Below are 25,932 nucleotides of genomic sequence, written 5' to 3'. Positions count from 1 at the left end.
ACTGCTTTCCTTCCTCCACTTTTGCAATCTAGACCATCTCCTGAATCTCTGGTCAAAGTCTCTCCCATGTGGAGCCGAGATACCCAGTGCACTATAGCCATCTCATCATGGCAGACCTGGCCTTCCCTGTGGTCAGATGAGTGTTTCTGATTTCCCCCTTTCAATCATGAGCACTCTGACAACTATGACTGTGGGGCATTTCTCTATCCCTCTAACTCCCAGAACCACACCTAACACATAGTAGGTACTCAGTAAAATTTGACACTTGGTTGATACATTAGTAGACCTGTCAGTCCAGTGCCTGGGGCTGGGAATTTCCTGTGACCTTGCCCCCTGAGCTGATCTGATACTATTAGGCCTGTACCAGCTCAGACACCATCATACCATGCCATATGTATTCAAGTTCATATCCTGTGTCCTGTCTCCTGGCTCTTCTCCAGTCACCATGGGGTCCTACTTCAGCTGTCCATTGGAGCTAAATGGGTATTCGTGCTTATGTTCTTTCTTTCCTCTCTGGCCTGTTTCATAGCTGTGTTAGGTGTATTTGCTGGCTGCTGGACTTTGAGACAGGAATCTACCATGTAGTTGCTGGCCTTTTAATAAAGACTACAAGATTTAACCTCTCAAAAAAAAAAAAGTCTGCCTCAGGTTTTTATGCCTGTAAGCTATGAGTCTTTGTTGGATTATTTATAATTTACATAGAACTAGATTGCTAAAATGGAGTACAGTTGGGCCTTATGTATTTTAATTTTTCTCTCCTGTCATACAGTAGAAAATCCTTACCAATTTCTATTCTTTTTCACTTATGTATTTGTTTATTTTTGTGTCTATTTTAGGACTTGAGCACAGAGCCTGGGCACTGTCCTTGAGCTTTTTTGTGTGTTTGTTAAATTCAAAGCTAGCATTCTACCACTTGAGCCACATCTCCATTTCCAGCTTTTGGTAGTTAGAGAGAAGAATCTCATGAGTTTCTCTACTCAGGCTGACTGAACCATAATTCTTCGATATCAGCTTCCTAAGTAACTAGGATACAGGTGTGAAGTAATAGCATCTGGCCCCCAACTCCAATTCTTTAACATCACACACACACACACACACACACACACACACACACACACACTTATCTTTCATAGGTAGTACAGCAGGATGCTGCTTCACAAGCCCTGAGTTCAAATCTATGGTAAGTAAAAGAACAGAAGGAGTATGGCAAAAGCTTAGCTATGCTTTTCCATCTTGGTTTCTTATTACAATGCTTCCTTTTCAGGGATTAATTTACTCTGATATGTTAAACTTCCAGCCTGATCTGGTCTTTCTGATTAGAACTGTATTTTTTGCCTCAAGAAATTCATTTTTAAGACATTTTTTTTTAAAAAAAAACCTCACTATGAAATCTTCTGTTATGAGTCTTTGCCTCTAGAAAGAAGTGAACTCTTACTTATTCCTGGCTAAGCTGTGAATATCTGAGGATCTCACTTTAACTCATAACTTAGCTAGGAGACAAGTTACTGGGTAGGCACTTACCAGACACAAATACCATATTCAGCTAGGGATTTAAATATGAAACTAGAACTACTTGTGGCTATGTGGCTTCCCTCACCCCATCTCATCCCCTATGTGTTCCAAGGGCCTCAATATGTAGTTCATGAAAACATGTATATTTGGCTCCTATATCCAGTCCAAGTCCCCTTGTCCAATCTGTAAGGCCATAAATCACTAAAAGGGCTTTTGCCCTACTGCTCTTTGATCCTATCCCCCTAAGACACCTCTGTTTAAAAAACCATCTGTTGGGCTGGGAGTTTGGCCTAGTGGTAGAGTGCTTGCCTAGCATGCACTAAGACCCCGGGGTTTGATTCCTCGGTACCATATACATAGAAAAAAGCCAGAAGTGGTGTTGTGGCTCAAGTGGTAGAATGCTAGCCTTGAGGAAAAAGCCAAAGGACAGTGCTCAGGCCCTGCGTTCTGGCAAAAAAAAAAAAATCTATTCCATGCATTTGCATGGAGCTTTTGATTACAGGCAAAAATATAATGAATTGGACATTTCACTATTAACAACAGAGACTCACGTCATAGGAATGAGTCTCTAATTGTGGAATTCAGATCCCAGGTTGGCCACTAGCAGAGGAATTTAGAGAAACAAAGACAACACTGGATCAAGAGTATTCAAGCAACAGGAAAGATGGAGTCCAATAACTGGCCCAAACCTTCAACATGAGTACACAATAGAGGAGGGACGCATCTCTGCAGTACCTGGTAGACGGCATAGCCAATGCTGAGCATGTCCTGTCCGAGCCTCTTCTGTCGCCGGCGGTTCTTCTGCATCAGGCCAAGTAGCAGCGTGCAGCAAGGTTCACCATTGTGCTCTCCTTGGTCCTCATCCACCTCATCCAAATGGATTTTGAACTGGGGATTGGTCCAGTATGTGGCTGGAAGTCCCCCAGTGATGGGTTTCCCCATGTGGGGAAGAGAAGAGGGAGAAGAACAAAATAGAAGGAAAGAACCTCAATCATCCTAATAAAAGCATCTCAGGCTAGACTGTGCCTGCTGAGCAGGCCTTGGAAAATGAGTCAGCCACCTATCTCCCTGTCCCACCCACACATACACACACAAACACACACAGCCCATAGCACTTGAAAAGTTAACACTTGTCCACATAATGACCAATCAAGAACCCAGACTTGCTTGACTGGAGCTAGTCAAGATCCCATGAGTCCAGGGCTACTCTGAGCTTTGATAGGGAGTAACCTCTGAGACCTCCTGGAAAAAATGGGGCACCAGTCCCTGTTCTCAGCTGGACAGCACTAAGCAGGAAAAGAGTGACTGCTGAATGAAAGCATATCCCTGTGACACAATCTCAAGAGAGTCTAGCTACCAAAGAAGCCTCTGGCTGACAGGCTAGAAAGCCATGTGATTAGCATATGTTCTCTTTCAGAGAGTCTCCAGCTGGGATCCCAACCCAAAGCATCCCTGAGAAAAAAATCCTCTGTCCACCACCCTGGGGTGTCACACAATGATGTTTGACACTCAGGAGGAGACACATTTCCTTCAAGACAAGTCATTTAATAATGCATGGATACCACTTGATGAAATAACAATTGCATTGGCAAGTGACCAAGGGCCACTGGTGGTTAACAAGAACAATAACTTATTCAATTTTATCTCCCACAATCTCCACTTCCAGATTTCTTTTTTAAGTGGAAGGCTCAAGTGTAGTAGGATTTTAAAGCCAAGTGTTTACAGTTTCCAGGAGAGACAAGAGAATGTGGTAATCTTCTGTACTTACATCCTTACCCAAAGGCAAGAGCATTCCATTTCTTCCTGACAGCTACTTGGCAACACAGAGGGGATATGATTTGGTGTGTACAGGTACGCTGGCCTCCTCCCCCTACACTTTTGAGTTCCCAGAATGATCCATGCAAATTTTCTCTGCATTTTCTAAGAGCTTGCTAATGATGAGCATATTTTAATTTCTCCCAAATGCCGCATTACAGCAATCCCTACATTTTTTTGTTTATTTCTTAACAGTACCAGAGGAAGAGAATGGGCCATAAAGATAATACAACCCATTTGTACAACTCCACACAGTTTACGAAGTGCTTCCCTATGCACTCCATAATACCATGCTCACCGAGACCCCTTGAGGTAGGAAGGTAGGAATTAACTACCGTATGTTGAGGACTGGAAAACCAAAGCTTGGAGAAAGAAACTGTCCCTGGGGTCTCACAGTCTGCTAGCCTAATCATCAGGGCAGGGCGTGAGCTCCCCCTTTCTGTCTGTCCCAATCTGCTCCCTGCTGCTGGATATGGGTAGAGATCCTAGCACTGCCTCCACACAGGATTTTAGGATGATTTGACTTGCATGGTGCTGAACATAGCCCTGCAATGCACTAGGGTGAGGAAAAGTACAACAAGCCCCACCCCTGCCTACACACAAATCATAACACAAATCCACAACAGACATCAGCACAGTCCACAGCACACCAGCCAGGAGCATGGAGGTGGAGAGCGCAGGTTTTGCTTCCTCCTCAGAGATGTGGGGTCCTTTTACCAGAACTGCCTCTTCAGGTGCTGCCTTAGGAGGGTCAACTTAGGAGGAGCCTATTATGTACATATTAATGACCTTTCATGACCTCTATGCATCTTTAATAAGGTGACGAGCCAAAGTTGGCACAGAAGCCATGGTTTGCACCAGAATAGACCCCCCGCCAAGGACTGAGCCCTATGTGTGCCATCCCAATCCCCTCCATCCTGCTGGGTGCCATCTGTAGAAACAGCCAATGTTGTCCTCTAGCACACCATTAGCCAGCCACTCTGTCCCCAAGATCAACAGGCCAAGAGAAGAACAAGAGCCCTTAGCTGGGTTAGCAAGACACATGCCTCTTGGGAGTAGGGACAGGTAGGTGAAGTAGGGGTGATTTGTATACCAGAACTGAGATCAGGCCTCAAGCAATTAACTGCACTACCATAATCCTCCTTGCCCTTCTTCCTAGCCAGGGGAAGGAGGGAAAGCAGGGCCTCAAGTACAAAGGCATTATCCAAAGATTCGTATACAATGTCCCCCAGCTCAAGAAGGACACCACCAGGCAGCCCTTCACCTCACCTGGGTAGTTCTGGCAACCCCCAGCAGTGGAGCCCCGCGTCCAGCGGCCATGGAAAAGCACCAGGTTCCATTTGTGCACTTCCTCACTGCTCAGAGAGTCTGGAGATAGGTTGCAGATCTCCAGGCGAGAGAATTGCTTCAAGAAGTCTGAAAATGACATCCTGGGCGGGACGGGAGGCAGGGAACGAAGGGAAAGGGGCGGAGGAACCAGAGTCAAGGGGACTGGGCTAGAAGGGTGACTCAAGGCACACTCCTGAGACACAGGAGCTAACCCTGTGAGTAGCCTCAAAGCTGACTTGAATGAATCTTTTCTCGCCCACTGATATAAGCACACAGAGACTATTGTCCAAATTCCCCTCTAGGATTAGCTTCTCAGGTCCTCCAGAAGCCTCTTCACATCTCTGAACTGTAACCTGGAGGAGACCCCAGGAGGTGATATATACACAGCCCCTTCCTCTAGGCTGGGTTTACTCGAAGCCCATAGTTCTGTGATTCTAAACATGACCAGCCTAGAGAGGTCTAAGCTTTCCTAGGTTCAAGGTGTACCATGAATCTTCTTCCTGAGCATCTGTAGTACAGGAAGGCAGCCTGTATAGATGGTAAGGTCAGTCTCAGACCTAAAGAAATAGACATAGTGTTCTGGGTTCATTAAAAAGGCGCATATGTGGATGGCCAATCCATGATAAGGGCTCAGAAATGTGGTTTTCAATACTTTTGACCTAAGTACAAAAGGTAGAATTATACTAGGGCAAGAGAAGATGTAAGAGATTTTGTCTCAGAAAGGCAAAAAATAAAAATAAAAAAGAGGTGGGCAGGAGAATGAAGAATGAAAGTCCTCTGGACTGAGACACACGCTGCATTTCCAGGTGTGGTAGTGTCTGGACACACACACACACCACCACCACCACCACCACCACCACCTGGACCAGTCTTGGCATGAAGCAGCATCAGGTTCTCACCAGAACTCGCCATCCTCAGCCTTCTTGTCCAGCTCTTCCTTCCTCCTGGGATCTATGTAATTCCACTCCGGGGCACTGGGAAAGAGAAGCAAAGGTGGTCATTCCTGAAGAGCAAGCTAAATGCCTCCCCCCGCCATACCCACAAAGAAAACCCAGAAATAAGATGCCCCCAAATCAGCAGATGGGAAGCAGGCTGGGCTGGGCATGTGGAACTGCCCAGGGGGACAGGGGGCTGAAGCTGAGGATGTGGCAGCGCAGGACGACTCTGGATATGCAACAGAGACATAACGGACTGCTCTCATTTTCACTTTCTGGGCAAGTTTTCCATTTCCAATTAAGACTCCCTGGCCCCTGACCACAGGAATGAGGAAGTTAAAGAAAGAAGATGCAAGAGATCCTGTCACAAGAAGGACAGGTACTCCAGTGTCAATTAGTAAGTTGTCATTCCCATGGGTTTGTCAGTGTGGGGAATGTATTATGAGAGATTCTGACTAGCACTAGGTACATGGACACAGTCCATCTCCTGAGCCTGCAAGAAAAACCAGGAGGCACAGTTTTATGGCAATTTCCTTGTAATAATGCCTCCTGTGAGGCCTCCTGCGAGCAGCCTTTCCATTACAATAGCCATGTCCATTGTTTAAATGCCATCTTGAGCCACCTGACCTTTGCAACATTACATTTTCATGAAATATGTGTGCAATGTCTAAATAATACAGCTGTATTAAGATTCCATCTTTAAAAAGTAATAAAAAGGCAAACCTTTCTTTGAACATTTTCAGCAAAGCCCAAACCCTCCTTCCCTGTCAGAGAAGCTGGCAAACCCAAGTCCAGCTTACCCAGCTAGAGTTGGCTTCTAAGAGCTCAAGGTTTAAGGAAAGAGTTCTTGGGGCTTTCTTTTATTCATTGAAACATTTGATTAATCAGAACTGAATCTCAGCATAAGCTTGTTATAAACAAGGATTAGGGAACATATTAGAGAATTTGAGATCTAACCTAATCTTGTATTTGCAACTTGTTTTCAAGATAATATACTGCCCCTCCCCCACACGCATCTACTAAGAATAGGAGGATCATGGTTTAAGACCAACCCAGGCAAAAGTTAGTAAGAGCCTATCCTTTAAAAAACAAAAACCTAAGTATGTTGATTCATGTATTCAATCCTAGATAATCCAAAGGCAGAGGTAACTGACAAAAGCAAAAGTGCAAGACCCTATCTAAAAAATGAGATAAAAGCAAAAGACAAATCATCTTATCTAGCATGTGTGAGGAGCATGAGGCCATGAGATTAATTCCCAATAGTAAAAAAAAAAAATCTAGCTAGACATTAGCTGAACTTTCAGGTTGGCACCTCAGACATTAAGTACACTGTTTCTTCAGCAGCCAGGATGTAAACTCCCAAAATTGACCCTGTCTCCCTCACCAACCTTTGTTTCCATGCCTAGTTCCTTCCCAGTCTATGAGGAATCTGGGTGGTATCATCACAGAGAGAGAATAAAGTCAAACAAATCCATTAGGCAGCTGCACATCAGTAAAAGCTAATGACCAAAACCTGGGGTTCAAACTTCATTTTGGCCATGTTATCCTTTCAAGAAAGTTTGCTGAATTGAGGTTTGGGGGCGTTCTCAATCTTAGTGGAATGAAAAGTCTTTCATATAGGTTCCATATCCATGGTTCCAATGGCACATGTTTTTTTTCTGACAGAAACCAGGTTTATGCAGTAGTTCCAGATAGTAACAATGCCATCATTCAATGCAGTCAAGTTCTCTTCCAAAGTCCTGGTGATGTCACAGGATATGGATGAACCAAGCTTTAGCTCTGACTGTTGAAAGCTTGAAGACTGGGAGAGGAGAAGTATTATGGCCATTCTTATTTCCGGTGCCTGTCGGTGAATAAAACTAGTGCACTGCAACTCCAACTCTGGTACCAATCAACCTCCCCCAGGCCTGGAAACGACTTCCTGTCCTCCCCATCCTCCTACTTCTGGGCACATCATTTCCAGGGTATAGGTGTCTCAGAACATCACCACCCCTGACTGAACTAACCTCACCACTACAGAGGCGTATCCAAGAAGTTGCTCTCCAGCAAATGATCAATAACCATCCAGTCATGAGCTCATGGAGGTAACAACACCCCCATTCATGGCTGCCTGCCGGGGCCCCAACCCATCCTCTCAGTACCAAGGAGAAGTTTGGCCTTTGTCAAAGAAAGTGTGTTCACTGAGGGGGAGGAGCAGAGCGGAGTGATGGATTTGACCTTTGGACTACCACTGCATTGTGGACAGCAAAACAGGTGAACCCTCTGTGCTAAACAAAATTCAAAGGAACTGCCACATTTTAAAGGCCAAAGCAGAAATCCAAAATTAAAGAGTGTAGGCAAATGGTTTTATTTTACTTTGGAAGCATTTAATAACCTTTCCTGAACAAGCTGTGAACAGAAAGTACTGCAGAATTCTCTAGGATGTAGGCCTTGTTACCATGTGAGTTACCTGCCACCTTCCTGCAGTCAGAAACAGAAAGAATGGGAAGGTCTAGAGGAACGTACTCATCGCTCCAGGCTCCCGACCACTCCACTTCACCCCATGGGTTCCTGAGCCGGATCAGCTTCTCTAGGCGACCATGGAAATCCACCTGCAAGTTACATACACATACACACAAAGCATCTGCTTTGCACTCATGTCTCCCCTAACAATATATGGTTAAATACAACTTGTCCCCTCCCAGACTCGTGATGACATTTGTTTGGAGGTAGAGCTTTCACAAGATCATTAGATTATAATGAATTGGTGCCTTTCTAAGGGATTGGATTAATTCTCACCATAGTGAGTTCTAGCTGTCTCTAAATGTGTCCACCTATCATTCTGCCATGTTATAAAGTAGCATAAATGTTTCACAATCACTCAGTCTTAGACTTCCCAGCCTCCATATCCATGTGTTCAATAAATCTCTTTTCTTTATAAACTAGCCAGTCTCGGGTATTTTGTTATAAGAACAGAAAATAATCTAGGATTTTTACCTGACCCTACAATTTATTGAACACTCATGTATGAGCCGCCATCTACCTCTATGCATATGCTTGCATTCCTATACACACCCAAGCACCATGTTCTATTAGGCCTTTATTATCTTAATTTCCTTTGTATCTTTCCCTATGACCTTGCTCAATGTTTTCACATGCATATTCAAGTTGTATTTCTGGAACTGACTTGATTTTAAAAACATACTCATGGACTAGAGGTACATGAAATAAGTATTCATGTCATTATAATAAACAATAAGAGCTAGAATATCCATTACATTTCTCTTTTTGCATTGGCCATTGGGAAACACAAAGTAAAATCAACTCCTCAGCTGTAGCACAGCCTTTCACCTACATTGATAAATTTTACCTTAGCTGTATGCTCTGATTGTGTCTATGATTTTGATTTTAAACCACCTTAAATCTGTTTGGCTGAATATAGGAGATTGAAGTAATGAAAATTATAGGCCATGCTTTTACTTGGGCTAAATAATTACCTACATACTTTTCATTATTATATCTTATACTGAAAGTTGGGGAAGGAATTTACCACTCATTTTGGGGGACTCTGATGAGTTTCCACTGCTTTATCTGTAGATCATATTTTATTGGGATATGTATAAAATGTAACCAACAAACTCTCCTGTCCATACCTTGGAAGTGAACTTGCATTTCATTAGATTCAGAGAGCTGGAGCTCAGCGGGATTAGGATTCCTATCTCTGAGAAGCTGAGAATTAGTCCCTTTGCTGCTCATGGCTCTGTGCAAACGGGGACTGAACTGTGAACTTCTTAGTGGTGATCTCCTCTCTTTCTTTCCAGAGTGCCCTAGATTTATAGCATTAGCACTTTATATTTGCCCTCTCCCCTCTTCCTGCCTAATTTTACCTCTTCAGTTCCAGTGACAGAGTATGCATGACTTTTAACCAGCTTCTGCCTGGTGATGGCTTCTGCTTCTGCTGCACTGGAGACCTGAGTCAAAAGAAAGTTCACTTAGCACAGATGAACCTGAGCTCTTTGAGACCAGTCCTGTGGTGTTTTACAAAGACACATCACACAACTGGGAGGGGGCTTTGCAAAGACACGCCACACAGGTGCAGCAATAAACTACACACAAATAGAGCCTTCTCCAGTCATCCTTCTTTATTGGCCAGACAGGTGTTGAGTGGTTGCCAAGTCTGGAGCATGGCTCAACTAACCAACCTTGAAAACTGCCACCAGACATTTATTCTCTGAGCCTGGCCCCTGATACCTGATTATCTGAAATGACAGCAAGAGAAGAAAAGCGAGCAGTCAGAGGGTGAGGGAACAATAGAGCTGTGGGGATGCTGGCCTCCAGCCTCTAGACTCCAAAACCACATCAGAGTTCCATACAGCCGTCCCTTCCTATCAGGCCATGTCTCTGCCTGGTTTCACAACCTCTTCCTTGTCCCTTAGGAATCTCAGCGCCCACTGAGTATTGTCAATCATCATATTTGGTGTCTGAAATTCCAAAATCATTTAGCAAAAAGAGGCAGGGCCCAGGATTCAGGAAACAAGCTATGTTCTCAGGGCACTTCTAGCCACACTATGGGGACTCTAACGGAAAGAAATTGGGCCTCCTACAATGCAGCTAATACCAATTACTGTCTACTTTTGAGATCTTCACCAGCTCCCACACACTGAGGACCAATATGTCACCAGATTTGCCCAGCATGTCCTAGACTGTGCTTACCAAAAGCCTTCCTAGGCCTCTTTCCTCTGTCCCATCCCTCCCTCTTCATACCTGAGTTAAAGGGACAAAGAGACATGTCTTGGCTCACATCAATGGAGCAGCCCAGCAGAGATCCTGAACGGAGGGCCTTCCGGATGATAGGATACAGATTGCCTGGTGCCTTCTTCAGATCATAAAACTCAGAGATGCCACCTGTGAAATCTTCAAACCCTTCAATTGTGGAGCCTCCAGAAAGAGCCTCATAGGAACCATTGAGCCTGTTGGAAAAGAAAGAAAAATGCATCACCCTCTGCCATTAACAACCAAGGGACAATCCTAGAATATTATGATCGAGAAGATCAAGGAGACCCTTTTGCTGATTTTTGACTCCAGTCCTGGAAAATAATTAGACCTTGGCCGAGGCTTGGTTTGGAAATAGGACTGGAAGGAAACTGCATTACAGGAAAGAGTATCCATAAACAACATTAATTCAAAGAACCAGAAAGAAACCTTTGAAAATTAAATGCCAATGAGAAGAAACTTTGCTGTGTTTAGGATCACAGCACATTTGTTTCCTTCTTCATCACCATCAGTTTTAAGAATTTACAATGTCCTAAGAACTTACACTGGGCTTTAAAACGGGAAAAAAACCTAAGGCCCAGAGAGGCAGGTATTGCCTCATCTACATATTTAGAAGGTGCAGAGCCGAAATCTTAAACTTTCAGCACAAATGTTTCATTTCTCTTCATTCCCTAAGGATGATTTCTCTCTAGCCTGTCCAGTACTGCAAAGATTTGGCTATACCACCCTGAGTTGGGGTGGGGAGCCAGGTGTGGAAAGGGGCAAGGGAAAGCCCTCAGGCAGGCTCCGGAGTCACCGAGCTCCCAGCTTGCCCACTTACTTGGCATAGGCTTTCTCCAGCAGAGCACTCCAAAATTCATTGCCTTCTTCAGAGTGGAGGAAGAGCAGCTGTCCATTCTTGGTGGGCAGTCTGTCATCGATGACCACCTCCACCCACTCTCCAAACTGCCAGAACTAGAGATAGGAAAGCACAGGACTGTTCACATGGGGAGAGGTCAGGAAGCTCTTCACTGGCTCTCAGTGGAGTCTCTGTCTTATCAGTCTTGGGGTCTGATCTTCAGGCTCCTTAAGGAAAGGATCTATGTCTCCTCATCCATGCACATAGAACGGCCACTGGCCACATGTGCCAGGAAACATCTGATCTGGTCTCTTGAGTTAGTGGATAAGAGAATGCTCCCCAACATCACCCCCAGAAACACTATGTGACTCAGACCTCCTCTTCTGACTTTAAAATACAAAGTGCTTTCCTCATGGCTATGTAGCCGGGGATACCCAGGGTGTAGACATAGGCATGATGATATGGATGCAGTCCAGGGTGCATCAGAAGCACCTGGAGGGCTTGATGAACGCACATAACTATCCTCACCCTCTGGAATTTCTGATTCAGAAGACCTGGGGGTGGGACCTGAGATAAGGAATGTAGTCAGGAAGACCATACACAAGGCCTGGTACCTGAAAATGAAAGATGCCTGCATAGTTCTTTTGGAAGCTCTGGTCCTTGGGGACTACTCGATAAAGCAGCTTCTCATTCAAGGTGAGGGAGGCTATGGCTGCCAGAAGCCAGCAGTCACCTGCAGAGGATCATAGGGGACACACATTGGTCAGGTCAGGACCTCACTGTCCTAGTTCTTCCATGTCTGACTTCACCTTTTCTTGTTGCTAGAACAAAATTCCTGAGGCTGAGTGACTTACAAAGAACACAAATTTACTTCTCACAGTGTAACTTCTCCACTCCTCTCTGTTTCAACCCCTTCCCGGCACGTCTTCTAGGCACTCAGTCAGTGGAATCAAAAATGGGAAAATTAGTCTCTTTGGTCTCTTTATTGGCAACTAATAAATGGGGCTGAAGGAGTGTGTGTGTGTGTGTGTGTGCGTGTGTGTGTGTGTGTGTGTGTGTGTGTGTGTTTTCCTGGCTCCCGTGGATAAAAGTCATGGACTCAGAATGGCCCTTTTGTATTGCAGAGTTCACTGTGAGATTATGGTGTGAGTCTTCTTTGCCTCATTGCTTATAATGCCCTGGAGGTACTAATTAACATCAAATCACCATAATATGAAGCAGAAGAAATAAAAGTCAAGAAAGGTTAAAACTCCTGGACCTCAGTGTTGATCACTTCAGATATTCAACTAAATTCAAAAGCAAACAGAAGATCTTCATTTATGTGAATCTCTGAAAGCAGACCACCACCTCTGAATGCTATTTCCTGGGATGTCATCATCATACTTTAGTGTCCAGATCAATGAGTCACATAGGCACTGGGCATCACTAGCTTTAACCTCTGCTTGGGGGCTGCTATCTTGGATATGATGTGACTTTACTCACATCCAGCTATGTACTCTTGGCACAGCATCTTCAAGGACCCAGTGTCCTTGAGTGACCTCTACATCACATGAAGGAATAGTTCCTCTTACTGCCTACCATTGCCTCTTTCTATTTTCCCTGCAGATCTCTCTCACCCTAAGAGTATACTAGAGTGTGGTGAAATCCCAATGAGGACATGCACTGGACCTGCTAGAGCCCTCCTCTGCCAGCATCAGGGACTTTGCTGTCTGTGGTGGAAGAGATAAACAGGTAGGAAGAACTCACACACGCAGTCCTCTGGGAGCGTACAAGGTGACCACCCTGCCACATCTTTGCCACATGGCTTCTCAGTGGAACCAGAGTAGCTGCTTCTGAGGTGAATTTCTTGCTCCCAATCTGAGATCCTTCACAGCTCACTCAGAGCAAACCCTACATTACAATGAGGCCCTTCAACAAAATATCCATCAACTGTTGACATCAAATAGGTCAGCCCAAGCAGAGGAGGGTTTAATTTTCTCTTCATCTGCTTTACTCCTGACATTTTACATGGTCTACTCAGTCACTGCCTCAAACCCAGAGGCTCTGAGGAGATGCCATAGATATGAAGACATCTGGTTTCCTGCCAGTTAGTGTATCTGTCGAAATGCTGTGCAAGGATGCTTTGTCTAGGGGACATGGACAAATGAATGTGATCCCTTTCTAAAAATTCTCTTGGAAGGAGTGACATGGTTTTTACTGCTCCAAAATGTTTTAGAAACTACTGCTTCAAAGCCTATCGTACAATTGTGTGGACTTTTAGTAAGGACATATAGCCTTGATCCTTGAGCACAGTTTAAGTTTACAAAAGCAGTCAAGAAGCTGTTGGGCCCATATTAGATGACAAAGAAGAATGACCAAAAAGACGCTAGGTGCTGGTGGCACATGCCTATAATGTTAGCTACTTAGGAACTTGAGGTCTGAATTATCACCATTCCAAGGCAACCCAAGCAGAAAAGTCTGTGAGACTCCATCTCCAAATAATCATCAAAAGGTCAGTTTGAAGGCATGGCTCAAGTGGTAGAACACCAATTGTAAGCAAGAAAACCCAGTGGGAGTACAAGATCCTGAGTTCAAGCTCTAATACTAGCACATGCAAAAAAGAGGAGCGGGGAGGAGAGAAGGGGAGGGGAAGGTTAGGGGGGGAGGGGATGAAAGGAAAGGGAAGGGAAGTCTATCTTGGCCTTCTTGCAGGGCTCTGTGACTCCTCCTGGCCTTATTGGCAATGAAGATTATGTTTGGCTCCTGGGACAAGCCTTTCTATCTCTCTAGTCTCTGAGGCTGTGATGTCTAGTGTAGAGACGGTATGCTACTGTGTGTGCACTGACCCACTGTGCAAGGTGTCATGTCAGCAGCTCTGTCCAGCACTCAGGCGAGACTGAGTCAGCCAGGGAAGTTCCAGTGCACCCTGATGGATCAGGAAGAGACCACACAATTCATAAATCATGTGTCTAGAAGGTCAGTGCCCAGCTGCCTAGACTAGCTGGCCCTTCTCCTATGACCAAGATATTTTGGTCTTCTATATATCTAGGCACCATCTTGGGAGAGTGGAAAATGAGTCTTTTAAGAGGTGAGAAGCCATCTGCCTTAGTCCATTAGCATTGCTATAACAAAATAGTACCCACTCTGTGGCAACAAATCCGTTTCTCACAGCTCTCAAGACTGGAAGTCCAAAGTTAAGATGTTGGCAAATGCAGTGTCTATTGACAGCTATCTTTATGATTTGTACATGAGAATTTCTCACTGTTACCTCATAGAGTGGAAAGCACAAGAGAGCTCTCCAGAGTGTCTTTTATAAGGGCACGAACCCCATTTGTAAGGGATCCGTCCTCATGACCTAATCACCTCCTAAAATCTTTACCTCTTAATACCATCACACTGGGTGTTAGGACTTCAAATACAAATTGTAGAGGGACAGTCTATATCATCACTGACATGGGGTAATTGAATGAGGAATTTTATCTAAAATAAATGAGAACTGGACACAGACAGAGGTGTGATATATTTGATTGGCTAGTTTACAGTTCCATCCCATTCATAATGAATGGAATTTGGGGCTCCCTCGCAAGCTGAAACTAGCTGAGAAAAATAAAGAACATTTCACTGATTATCCATCTAAATAGAATGGAAAGATTTTGACCTTGTTAATAAACAGTAGTACTTTAAAAAAAAAAACCCATGCTCAATATTTCATCCTAGTTGAGGTATCCTTTGCCTTCTTTTCCTTATAATAAGATTCAAAAGCTTGTATGCACAGGGCATTTATTTAGCTCTGCACCTACTGCTAAGTAATCACAGAAGCCTCCTTGCCCCCTGCTGTTGGTAACAGGCCTTCTGAAGCCCTCCATGTGTCATTTATAGCATTTGGATGGCAGGGAAGCTTAGTTGACAATCACCTTCTCGGACTAGACTGGAAGTTGACTGGAGACAGATTGTGGGCTTCATGCTTCTCACAAAAGTACCAAGTGTTTACTGGATACATTCACTTCAAAATAAATTGTCCAACATGATTTGAAAACATAGACTTTGAATACCAGCAAGTAGTCAGGATCACAAACAGGGGAAGATAGGGCTGCTTATATTCTAATTATTATATAAGACTAGAGCAAGACCTAGAACCGAAAGCTACTCACTCAGTGAGTCAAACTCCTGTAGAGGTCACAGGCTAGAGCAAGGCTCCTGAGCCCCAGCAACTCCTGATATTTAGAATGACTGATACTCTTATTTTGGAGGCTGCCCTCTGTGATATGGACATTGAGCAGTGCCCCTGGCCTCTGCCCACTAGACGTCAGTAGAAAACACCTTTCCCAATAGGACAACCAAACTGTGTCACTGCCTAATGTCCTATGTGTAAGGGAGGGGAAAGCACCATACATGTGTAAGTGCACACACACACACACACACACACACACACACAGTTCAAATGGACAAAAAAATTCATGGGGAAATTTTCAACATCCTTAACCATAAAATAAAATGCAAAAAAGAAAAAAAAATTGTCTCTGAGATGCCATCTCACCCCAGTTAGAGTGGCAGACATCAAGTAAACAAACAACAAGTTTCGATGAGGATTCAGGAAAAAGAAAACTTTACCCTCTGTTATTGGAACTATATATCAGAGCAACCAATCTGGAAATCAGTACTGGGATTCCTCAAAAAGCTAAAACTAGAATGATCTTATGATGTCTTGGATATGTATCAGAAGGAATGTAAGTTAGCATATTGGAGAGGCGACAGCACACCCTAGTTTATAGCAGCACTGTTCATAAGAGCCAAGTTGTGAAATGAGCCTAGGTGCCCAACAATCACTCAATTAAGAAAACGTGCTGCATCTACACAATGGAGTATTATTCAGTAACAGATAAGAATGAAATAATGTCATTTGTGTGAGAATGGATAGAACATGCGATTATTATGGTAAGCAAGTAAGCCAAACACAGACAAATTTTGGATGTTTCACCCAAGAATCTAGACAGAAAAGAGGAAAAGAAGGAAGAGGAAGAGGAGGAGGACGAGGAGAAGGAGGAGGAGGAGGGGGAGGAGGAAAAGATTCCATGATTATAAAATGTAGACTTCTTGGGAGAGAAAAAAAAGGAAGAATTATAAAATGAATATAATTAATATAAGTCCATATACATGTATATATATGTGTGTGTGTATGTGTGTATATTTGTGTGTATCACCATAAAATTCAAACTGTTAAAAGGGGACTATAACAGGGGAGTTAAATATAATATAGATGGGATAAATTTGATCAAAGTACGTTATATGCATATGTGAATTACAATGAAGCCCTTTTATATAACTAATTGACACCAAGGAAAATTTTTTAAATAATAAGTCTATGACACCAAACTATTGCTTTACACTATTATTGGCACTGATGTTGGTGATCGTGCAATTTGTCTTTGGCTATTAGAGATTTGGGAGATGAGCTTCTGCTTCCTCTTTCTTTTTGCATGTGAGCTTATTTGGGCTAAAGGAAAACGTGGCAATCAAAGGCAGACTTGCCTTGCTTCTTAAGCTGGGCATCTATGCCAGAAGTGAGTTTCACCTCTCCCAGCTTCCAGCATCATTCCTCTGAAGATCCCTAGCACACGGTGTCTGACTCAGGTCTCCCTGAACTCTTGGCCCCTTACAGGCCCTTTAAGCCCTATAATTATACCAGTCCCCATTCCTTCCCAGTCCTAATGATGTCAGCCCTCACTCCTGTGAACACAGACAAAACCAGACATTGCTAAGCCGAGGTGACATTAACTCAAGGAGGTCCTTCATCTCCCCAGCCTGCAGATCTGGCCCTCCTCTATGGCCATCTTTCATCCAAGATACAGTGGCCCCGGACACCTGGCTCCAGCTCTGCTATAGTCTTTTACAAGTCCTAGACCTCCTGTTGACTCTGAGATCATGCTTACCTGGCCCTCCGAGGCATGTCACCATCCAGTATTAGTGCTTGTGGGAGAGTTCTCAGGTCCCCACCCATGAATGTCATAAACATTTGCCTCCATTTAAATTCCAGTCACCCTCACCTCCCACCATCCTCCAACCATTTGCAGAAAACATGTCCTGAGGATTTCTCTCCTTTTGGACTTAGGAAGTCACCAGGGATGTTTTCATCACGCATTAGCACTTAGTGTCCTTGTGAGCAGGAAGGCCTGGACCCTGCCACAAGAGCGCTCGTAAACAACATGCTCTCTACCCTTGAGAAACCTACACGCTTGGATGCATACAAAAGCTTTGGGCTCTGAGCCCCGTGGGAACATATTCATATTCCCAGACTCTGGCTTCCTCTAAGCCACGTAAGTTGCTGAGCTCCTGGTTGTCAGCATTTCCACCTGTAACGTGGATCTGCACCTCACAACTTGATATAACAGGACCACTTGATAGGGAGCAAAAAGAAAAAGAAAAAGAAAGGTTTGTAACATAAGAAATACTTAGATATATAGATTTATAATCAAGTACTATATCATGACATTCTGGTTGATATTCCATTTGATATGGAACAAGATCATTCGATATAGAGCAAAAGAATAATTTGTAACAGGAGAAATGTTTAGATATATAGATTTATAATCAAGTACTACATAATGATATTCTGGCGGACCATGAACTGCATATACAATTACAGCAGAAGTGGAAAATTCCTGTCACTTAGCAACACTGTAGCCACTGTAAGTCCTCATTCACCCAGTACTCAAGTGTTTTTTATAAAGCTGATGTAAACAAACCTACTGCATTTCTAGGTCTATAAAGGAACAAAACATATGATCATATACAATTCATAACACTTGGTAATGACAATGTTGCTGATTGCTCTGCTTAATCTATTATCATTTGATCCTTATAGTGTTCTCCTATTTATAAAAAGCCATGTATTGTAAAGGAGTATCTCATGTTATACCAGCAGTAGTCCATACATCTCGTGTTTATCTCATCTCTTGAGGGCATCAAGATGACCCACCAAGGATTAGCATATATCACTTGGTTTGTGTAAGTTTACTCTAAGATGCTGGCACAGCAACACATTTTCCAGAAATTCTCTCCAATGCTGAGTGATGCATGGCAGTGTATATAGGCTCCAGTTGAGTAGAAAGGCATAAAAGATATAAAAGATACACAGGGGTGTAGATGTAATAATGACAGGTGTGGTGGTTTGGGAATACTTCTTGAATATCTTGATTAATATTTCCCCCTCTTCCTGTCTGCCGGTGAAACTACAGGGAAGTAAGACACCGAAGAATAGTAACATACGGGGCTTTAAAACCCCAGGCAAGGATGAGTCGACCAAATAGACTGAGGAGAGCCTCTTGGCCTCCTCCCCAGCTGTGACTCAGAGAAAATCGGTATAGAAAGAAGCTCTACCTGGACCCAGGCAGCTCCATTGAGTGGCAAATAATGGAGAGAGCAAGGGAAGGGGTGACCATTATCCAAAAAGATAATGTATTCTTGGGCCGGGAGTTTGGCCTAGTGGTTAAAGTGCTTGCCTAGCATGCATGAAGACCCGGGTTCGATTCCTCGGTACCACATACATAGAAAAAAGCCCGAAGTGGTGCTGAGGCTCAAGTGGTAGAGCTCTAGCCTTGAGAAAGTCCAAGGACAGTGCTCAGGCCCTGAGCTCAAGCCCAGGACTGGCAAAAAAAAAAAAAAAAAAAAGATAATGTACTCTTTACCTGACTTACACAATTGCAACCCCTTTGTACATCACCTTTATAATAACAATTTAAAAATTTTAAGCCATCAGTAGACAGAGCTGTCAGGCTATTTCTTCAAAACCCCACACAGTCCTCCTGTGGCCTCAACAGAAAAAGGATAGGACAGCTCCCGTGAGATGCCAACAGGGAACACAAGAAGAAGGTCCATGGTAAGAAGCCGGCTAACCTGACCTTGGCAGACAGAGGCCAGTCTACAAGTGACTACAGACACACCCAGTGCCATCTTGGAATGAGAGGGAATGGAAGGATGTGAGAATCTGGATTGAGTAATGATGGAATGACTGTTTCAACCATTGAATCAGACACAGTTATAAGCTGGCTTGGACTAAATTTAGTTCCTCACTTCCTTGGCCAGGGCTTCTGAGGAAGATCAAAGCAGTTTTAGATCTGAGACTTGCTCAGTACCTAAGAAGGGGTGGGTGGAGCTCCCCAGCTGTACTTAAGTAGCTTTAGTGAAGATGGGAGGGACGGTACCTCTGTTCACTATGGAAAATTCCTTGGTCTCCCTGTGTCCAGGACAAAATAGGACCTTCATGGAAGCATAGGTGGAGCTTCTGCCAGAGCTTCTGACTATCTACAGAGGCCTCCTCTATCAAGGGACCAAAGGAAGTGTTTCTGTGAGCCACAGCTCATGGTAGCAAACCTGCCCCTAAGCTGGGACTGAGTCATCATCCTGTCTCCACCTTCCCAGTAAGTCAGGTTAAAATTGTCCTTTCTTTGTACTCCCTTTGAGTTGCCAAATGTCCTTGAGTGCAATAGACTCTGTGTATCTGAAAGCTGCCTTCACATGACAGACCCCTCTAAAGTAGAACTTAAGTAGGTTAAGCCAATGGTTTCTGGACAAGGTGAGTTCCTACAAAATGAAGGTGGAAGAGGGGTGAAAAAAAATCAGTTCTACGTTCAGGCATTCACCCACAAGGTTTTCTCTGGAATCACATAAGTGACAACCTCATTCATATAATGCACAAAGCAAGTGTCTTCTCATGTCTGAATCTTCCCGTGCTTGGCAGAGGTAAAGTGTATATATAATACCTATTAGCCATGAGAAGAGCCATTATAAATATTTAAATAAATGAAAGAGCTGTAAAAATTCTTCCCGATTCTGTCAAATAGGTTTGTCAGATAAGCCACATGTTCCTTTACTTTTAGAAGCATCTCAACGCCAGCCTAAATCCACTACTGTGACTGTAAATGAAGAATCTATAACTCCTTTCTGAATACCATCTGGTTTTTATGGTTACAGCAAAACACCATGCTAGAAGCAAGACTTCAGAGTACATCAGTTTTTATGCATTACAGGTCTAGGAACTGCTGAGATCCCAGGGTGCCATGTTCTAGATAGGATACAAAGAATTAGAATTCCTCTTGGAAGAAAGTTACAGATACTGTTAGGTCTGCCTGAGTCTGTGTGCGAATCTGCACATAAATCCCCATCCCACCCTTTCCATGCAGGAAGTCTCCCCCCAACATCTGTATTACCTAGGTGACTGGCACACCTTGGCCAGATCCTGATCACGAGTCCGGTGGACCATGGGAGGTTCCCAGGCTCTGAGGTCATGTCCACATCTGACATGGTCACTTCTTACCCTGCTTGGCCACACCTTCTCCAGGCCCCTCCCTACTGAAACCCAGCCAGTTGGGTGCTCCCCACTTTTCCATGTGCATCTCCAACCTGTGCTAGGGGACAGGAGTTTTTTTTGGGGTGGTGTTTTTTTCTTGTCAGTTGTGGGGCTTGAACTCTGGGCCTGGGTGCTGTCCCTGAGCAATTGAGCTCAAGGCTACCACCCTACTACCCCTGGAGCCACAGCGCCACTTCCAGTCTTCTGGTGGTTAATTGGAGATAAGAGTCTCACAGACTTTAATGCCCAGGCTGGCTTTGAACCACAATCCTCAGATCCCAGCCTCCTGAGTAGCTAGGATTACAGGCGTGAGTCACCGTGGCTGAAATAAACTTTCTGGTCTGAAGACCAGAAGGCAGTTCCTTTTCGAATAACCTAACTAAGGCCTAACAGAAACAACAGCAAAGCTTAAACTCAAGTCCTACTGCTAGTTTTCTGAGCAATGGCAATGTGACTCACTTTAAGGCAACTATAATTTTTATGTCCTCAAAATAATGGTGACTGTACTACATGTAATAATAAAGTACACTAAATGATCCACTTCTGTTGCCCCCCCACAGGTCGACTCGCACTTCCAACTCCTAGTTCCCATGGTGACCCAGGAGGGGCCTCTCAGGACCACAGCAGAACCCACAGCAGCTCAGCCAGGAGGGCGGCTATAACCCATCATGACATTTGCCCAGGGACAATTTTGAGCTGGGGAATCTGTACTTTCCAAGAACTACAGAGCACCCCCAGAGAGTTAATGAACTTCAAATGAAAAGGAGAAAAAAAGAACCAGAAGAAAAGTTTAGCAGGTCATCTCTGAATCAGAATCCTTTTGCTTTATGGCAGTGGAGAGGGAAAGTAAAAGGGGGAGGAGAGGGGAGAGGAGAAGACAGAACAAGGGAGGGCAAGGAGGAGATGGGAGAAGAGGAGAGTTCATAGTCAAGAGAATGTATTCTAATTATGTCAGAATTTCCTCAGGTTGTGTATATAGCCCTCCACACCAATGATAACCCGATTCCTGTGATAGTTGAAGAAAGTAGATTCAATGTCATAAAGCTAAGGGATTTCTGTCTTTCTCTCCCCTACTCCCAGGTTTATATCAGACTTTTAATGCTGTTTGTGGGGGGGGGGTGAAGAATTTTCTGGTAGATTATAAAAAATTGAAGTGATCCACCAGAGATAGAAAAATCATTCAGTAAATATATCTGGGCCTTATGTAAATACAACTCAGAGTCAGGCTCAAGGGAAAGGGGTTGGCTTGCTAACTGGGTTTAATTATAATACCCTTCGGATTTATCAAAAAAAATAAAAAATAAAAAATGACAGAAGTCAAAAAAAAATGCCAGAAGTCAGGTGTAATGGAAGGGGAAAAATGAAAATATAAGTAGTAAGATACAATGATAAGGTACAGGCATAACTGAAAGTCGCATGGAGAGACACAAAAATGGAGCATTGCCATGTGGGTTGAATATAATATTAAAATGGCCAAAAGTTCATCACTTCTTTAAGTGCTAAGAATATTCAGTGCTAGAAATATCGGGGCTTCCAAATGTCTATCTGGGTTCTTGAAGTACACAGAAATATTAAATAGAAAGCCCCCATGGCAGGATAAAGAGACTTTTTTACCCCAAACATGCTGAGATGAGGAAAAGTCAACTCAGATGTAAAATGCAAGAACACCCTTAGGAATAAATTTGTGAACAGAAAACAAGGCATTTTTAGGGAGGGGGAAGATCCTGAATGTGGTATTTAAGATCAGAAAGAATGTAAGGAGAGAGGAAAGAAAGTCTTTGTAGGAATGGTAGCCATAGCTCTAGTTATCTATAGAGAAAATATATCAGCCAACAGCCAATGCAGGTATGCTAAAGGTGTATCTACTAATGATTTCCTGTGTGAGCTGGGCAGACGTAGTGGTATAGATCTACAATCCCAGCAGACAGGAGGCTGGGTAGATACATCTCAAGTCGGAGGTTACCCTAGGCTATGTGGTGAGACTCTGGCCTCCAAAAGAATTGTTTTTTTAAATATTTTATTGTAATTAATAAAAGGGTTACATGATATTTGCCAGATAGAAGGTGCATTAATTCACATACATTGATACCCTTTCACATGTCTTGGTTTTCCTCTGTGAATTCATGCTTATACGGAACATGTACCAAGTATAATTGCAGGCCTCAAGGATCCAACAGTAGAAAGAAAATCTTTGAAGTCATGGAGTGTAGATTTTTAGTGAAAAAGACAATAAATAAATGTATGTGCCAAATGGCGATAAATGCCATAAAGTAAAATAGAAGCCAAGCACTAGTGGCTCACTCCTGTAATCACAGCTACTCAAAGGCTGAGATCTGAGGATTATGGTTCAAAGCAGCCTAGGCAGGAAAGTCTGTTAGACTCTTACCCCCAATTAACCACCAAAAATCTGGTAGGGATGGACCTAGGCCCTGAATTTAAGCCGCAGCCTTTTCCCACCCTCTCCCCAATAAACGAAATCAGACACCCTGTAGAATTTGATTTGTAGAACAAACCCTAGGTTTGCTAAATGAGACAGAATTCTGAGAACAGTCCCTCGCCTAGAGCTACCATCTCTTCCTAAGGTTAAAGGAATGCCTCCCAGGAGACCCAGAGAATTGCTTGAGCCTACTCTTACAAACTAAAGAATCCTTGGGATCTTCTTCAATTTGAGCAGATAAAACTGAATAGGAGACCACTGACAAAATCCCCTTCTGCAAAAGAAACATCTGCCTAGTAGACAGACAACAGCTTGACATTCTCACAGGGCAGGGCTGTTAACTTTTCTCAAAATAACGCTTCTGAATGTATAAGATTTTTAAATGCAACTATAAAAAATAATTCAAATGAGAATTATCCCCCCAAAAGCCTTTAAACATTGTAATAAATATTTGTGCTTCTTCACTACTACAAAAGATTTGGAGGAAAGACCCAATAAGCATATATAATGATGAGGTACTGGTGAGCAGAAGTAGTGTTTTTTAACAACTGTTTTGTGATATGAAAGTAATATAACTGTTTCACTGCTTCTATTGGTACCAGAAAGAAACAAGTTAGTGAGGGCTAGTGGAAGTAACAATGTAGAATTCCTTCATGCTCTTAACATACTGCTCAATATGCAAGTCCTCTTGTAACACACTGTCTTTAATTCACACTAAAGCATAAAGGTTGTTCAGAGTGTCTTGGTCCAGAGTAGAAAAGACAAAGGCGGAACACAACTTGAGAGCACCAAGTGCTCTCAAAAGAGAAAAGAAAGACAAGAAATGGGAGAAGAAGGGAAGCACTGAAGAGAGGAAGTACCCCATTAGCAAATCAAACTTTCCCCACATCACAATTAAGCCCACTGGGCCACACAGAGCTGCATACACGGTGTTCCCTGCCTCCCAGATGTCTGACCCAGTGCTCACCAGAATCGATGAGCAGATTTGGCCCTTTATGTTCTCTGAGGCCTCCCTGATTGCTTATTAAAAGTAAGCATCCAGTTCTAGTGAATTGATTTACTTCGCTCCAGTCCTTAAAGGATGCTACAGATCAAAAGGTGTCTGGAAATGCACTCCTCCCAATTACTGACAAGCATGTGCGCCAGCCCCTGTTCCAGGAGTCCAGTCCCTGCTCCGTTCAGGAGCCCCGGCTTATGAAGGAAAATCGATGTGAGGGATGCATACAAGAAGGCAATGAATTTCGGTCAGTGCTATTGGTTCTTTGTCTTTGGGGATATATGAAATCGTCCAGTCACTGTCTTCTCAAAACAGGAATACAGGGTCTAACATGCAACTTGATACATATTACAAAGGAGGGAAAAGCCTTTCCACAGAGGTGAAGGAAAATGAGGTCAATAGAAAAGTGAGTGAGAAGAGATAATATAAGTACACTTCAGCACAAACATAAGACTGGGAGGGAAAACTAGAGAAGGCATGTTAGAGGAAAACATCTCTACACTTACCAAGTCCTTCAAAGTAGAACACAGCCCCCTTAAGGAACATAAACCACTCGAAGGGCTAGCTTGGGATTTCACTCAGTGATAGAACACTTGCCTACCATGCAGGAGGGCCCAGGTTTGATACTCTAATGAGAGAGAGGAAAAAGACGAACAGATAGAGGGAAAGAGGGAGGAAGGGAGGGAGGGAGGGAAGGAGGAGAGGGAGGGAGGGAGGAAGGGAGGGAGGGAGGGAAGGAAGGAAGGAAGGAAGGAAGGAAGGAAGGAAGGAAGGAAGGAAGGAAGGAAGGAAGGCAGGCCACCTAATAGATAAAAAGGTTGGATAAATATTATAGTTTGTGTTATTCTGTAAATAATCTAATTTCTATCTATATTCATCAAAGTTTACTTACCAGAGACTCAGGTCTTCTACTTTTGTAGAAGGCATGTGGCCTTGGACCCCCTAGTACCTAAAGACATCTCAAATTCTGTTGCATTTTCACAATCATAGATACAGATGATACCCCATCTTAGCATTTGCCTGCCTACAGATGAGCAAAGGTAAGAACTAGAGCCCAGGTGGCAGGTCGACTTTGCAGGCACTGCCAAGTCAAGAAGAGACAGGCCAGCTCTGAGAATACCAGTAGGAGGGCCGGGAGTTTGGCCTAGTGGTTAAAGTGCTTGCCTAGCATGCATGAGGACCCGGGTTCGAGTCCTCGGTACCATATACATAGAAAAAAAAGCCGGAAGTGGTGCTGAGGCTCAAGTGGTAGAGCTCTAGCCTTGAGAAAGTCCAAGGACAGTGCTCAGGCCCTGAGCTCAAGCCCAGGACTGGCAAAAAAAAAAAAAAGAATACCAGTAGGGATGATAGGACGTCATGAACAGTTGGTAAAGGCTTCTCTCTGTGCCTTTCTCCACAGCACCATTTGGGTTCTACTTTTAGAACATTGTTCCATTATTGAGGGTCAATAAGCACTTTTAAACATCTTTGTATTCCTATCTAGCAGTGTCAGTAAGCCGGGAACAGATCAGTGCAGAAAAGTGGTTTGCATGAAACTTAGTATGTACTTCAGGTTACATTTACTCCAGCTGTCTAATTCATCCTATCAAGAGTAGAACTCATAAGCAAGAAAGAAAAACACAAGCAGCCTCTGACTTAGACTATACTCAAGTATCTTAATAATGATCTAAGGCAAAGAGTGTGGACCTGCAGATGAAAAGTGCACCGGGGGGCTGAGGCATGGCTCACAGAGTAGAGGACTTTCCCATCCAATAGGAGGCCCTAGTTCAGAACCAACACCAAAAACACCTGGTGTGCACCAAACCAAGTGTGGTAACACAGGACTGTAATCCCAGCACTCAGGAAGTTGAGGCAGGTAGATCTTGAGTTCTAAACTAGTTTGGCCAACCCAGTCCTTTTTTTTTTTTGTCTCATCCAAACAAAGCAAAGCAAAGAGAACAAAGGTCTTTATAGACCAATATGGAAAGATATTTGCTAACGTGATGCAATAGC

At 43.6% G+C, this 25,932-nt stretch overlaps 1 protein-coding gene across 1 annotated transcript in view; it reads right to left on the bottom strand.

Annotated features, from left to right (window-relative positions):
• The window catches only part of Capn8 (calpain 8), a 54,746-nt gene that overhangs the window by 22,801 nt on the left and 6,013 nt on the right, over positions 1-25,932 (bottom strand). Inside the window, exons 3-10 of the mRNA XM_090339908.1 lie at positions 11,796-11,914; positions 11,164-11,297; positions 10,372-10,540; positions 9,458-9,541; positions 8,097-8,182; positions 5,556-5,630; positions 4,597-4,757; positions 2,248-2,423 (exon numbers count right to left, since the gene is read on the bottom strand). Coding sequence (XP_090196034.1) covers positions 2,248-2,423; positions 4,597-4,757; positions 5,556-5,630; positions 8,097-8,182; positions 9,458-9,541; positions 10,372-10,540; positions 11,164-11,297; positions 11,796-11,914 — 1,004 coding nt within the window. The remainder of the gene's footprint in view (positions 1-2,247; positions 2,424-4,596; positions 4,758-5,555; positions 5,631-8,096; positions 8,183-9,457; positions 9,542-10,371; positions 10,541-11,163; positions 11,298-11,795; positions 11,915-25,932) is intronic.

The sequence above is a fragment of the Megascapheus bottae genome, chromosome 10 (genome assembly GCF_031878675.1).
Source record: "Megascapheus bottae isolate mThoBot1 chromosome 10, mThoBot2.hap1, whole genome shotgun sequence".
Taxonomy (NCBI): Eukaryota; Metazoa; Chordata; class Mammalia; order Rodentia; family Geomyidae; genus Megascapheus; species Megascapheus bottae.
This window is presented reverse-complemented; position numbering and strand designations above follow the sequence as displayed.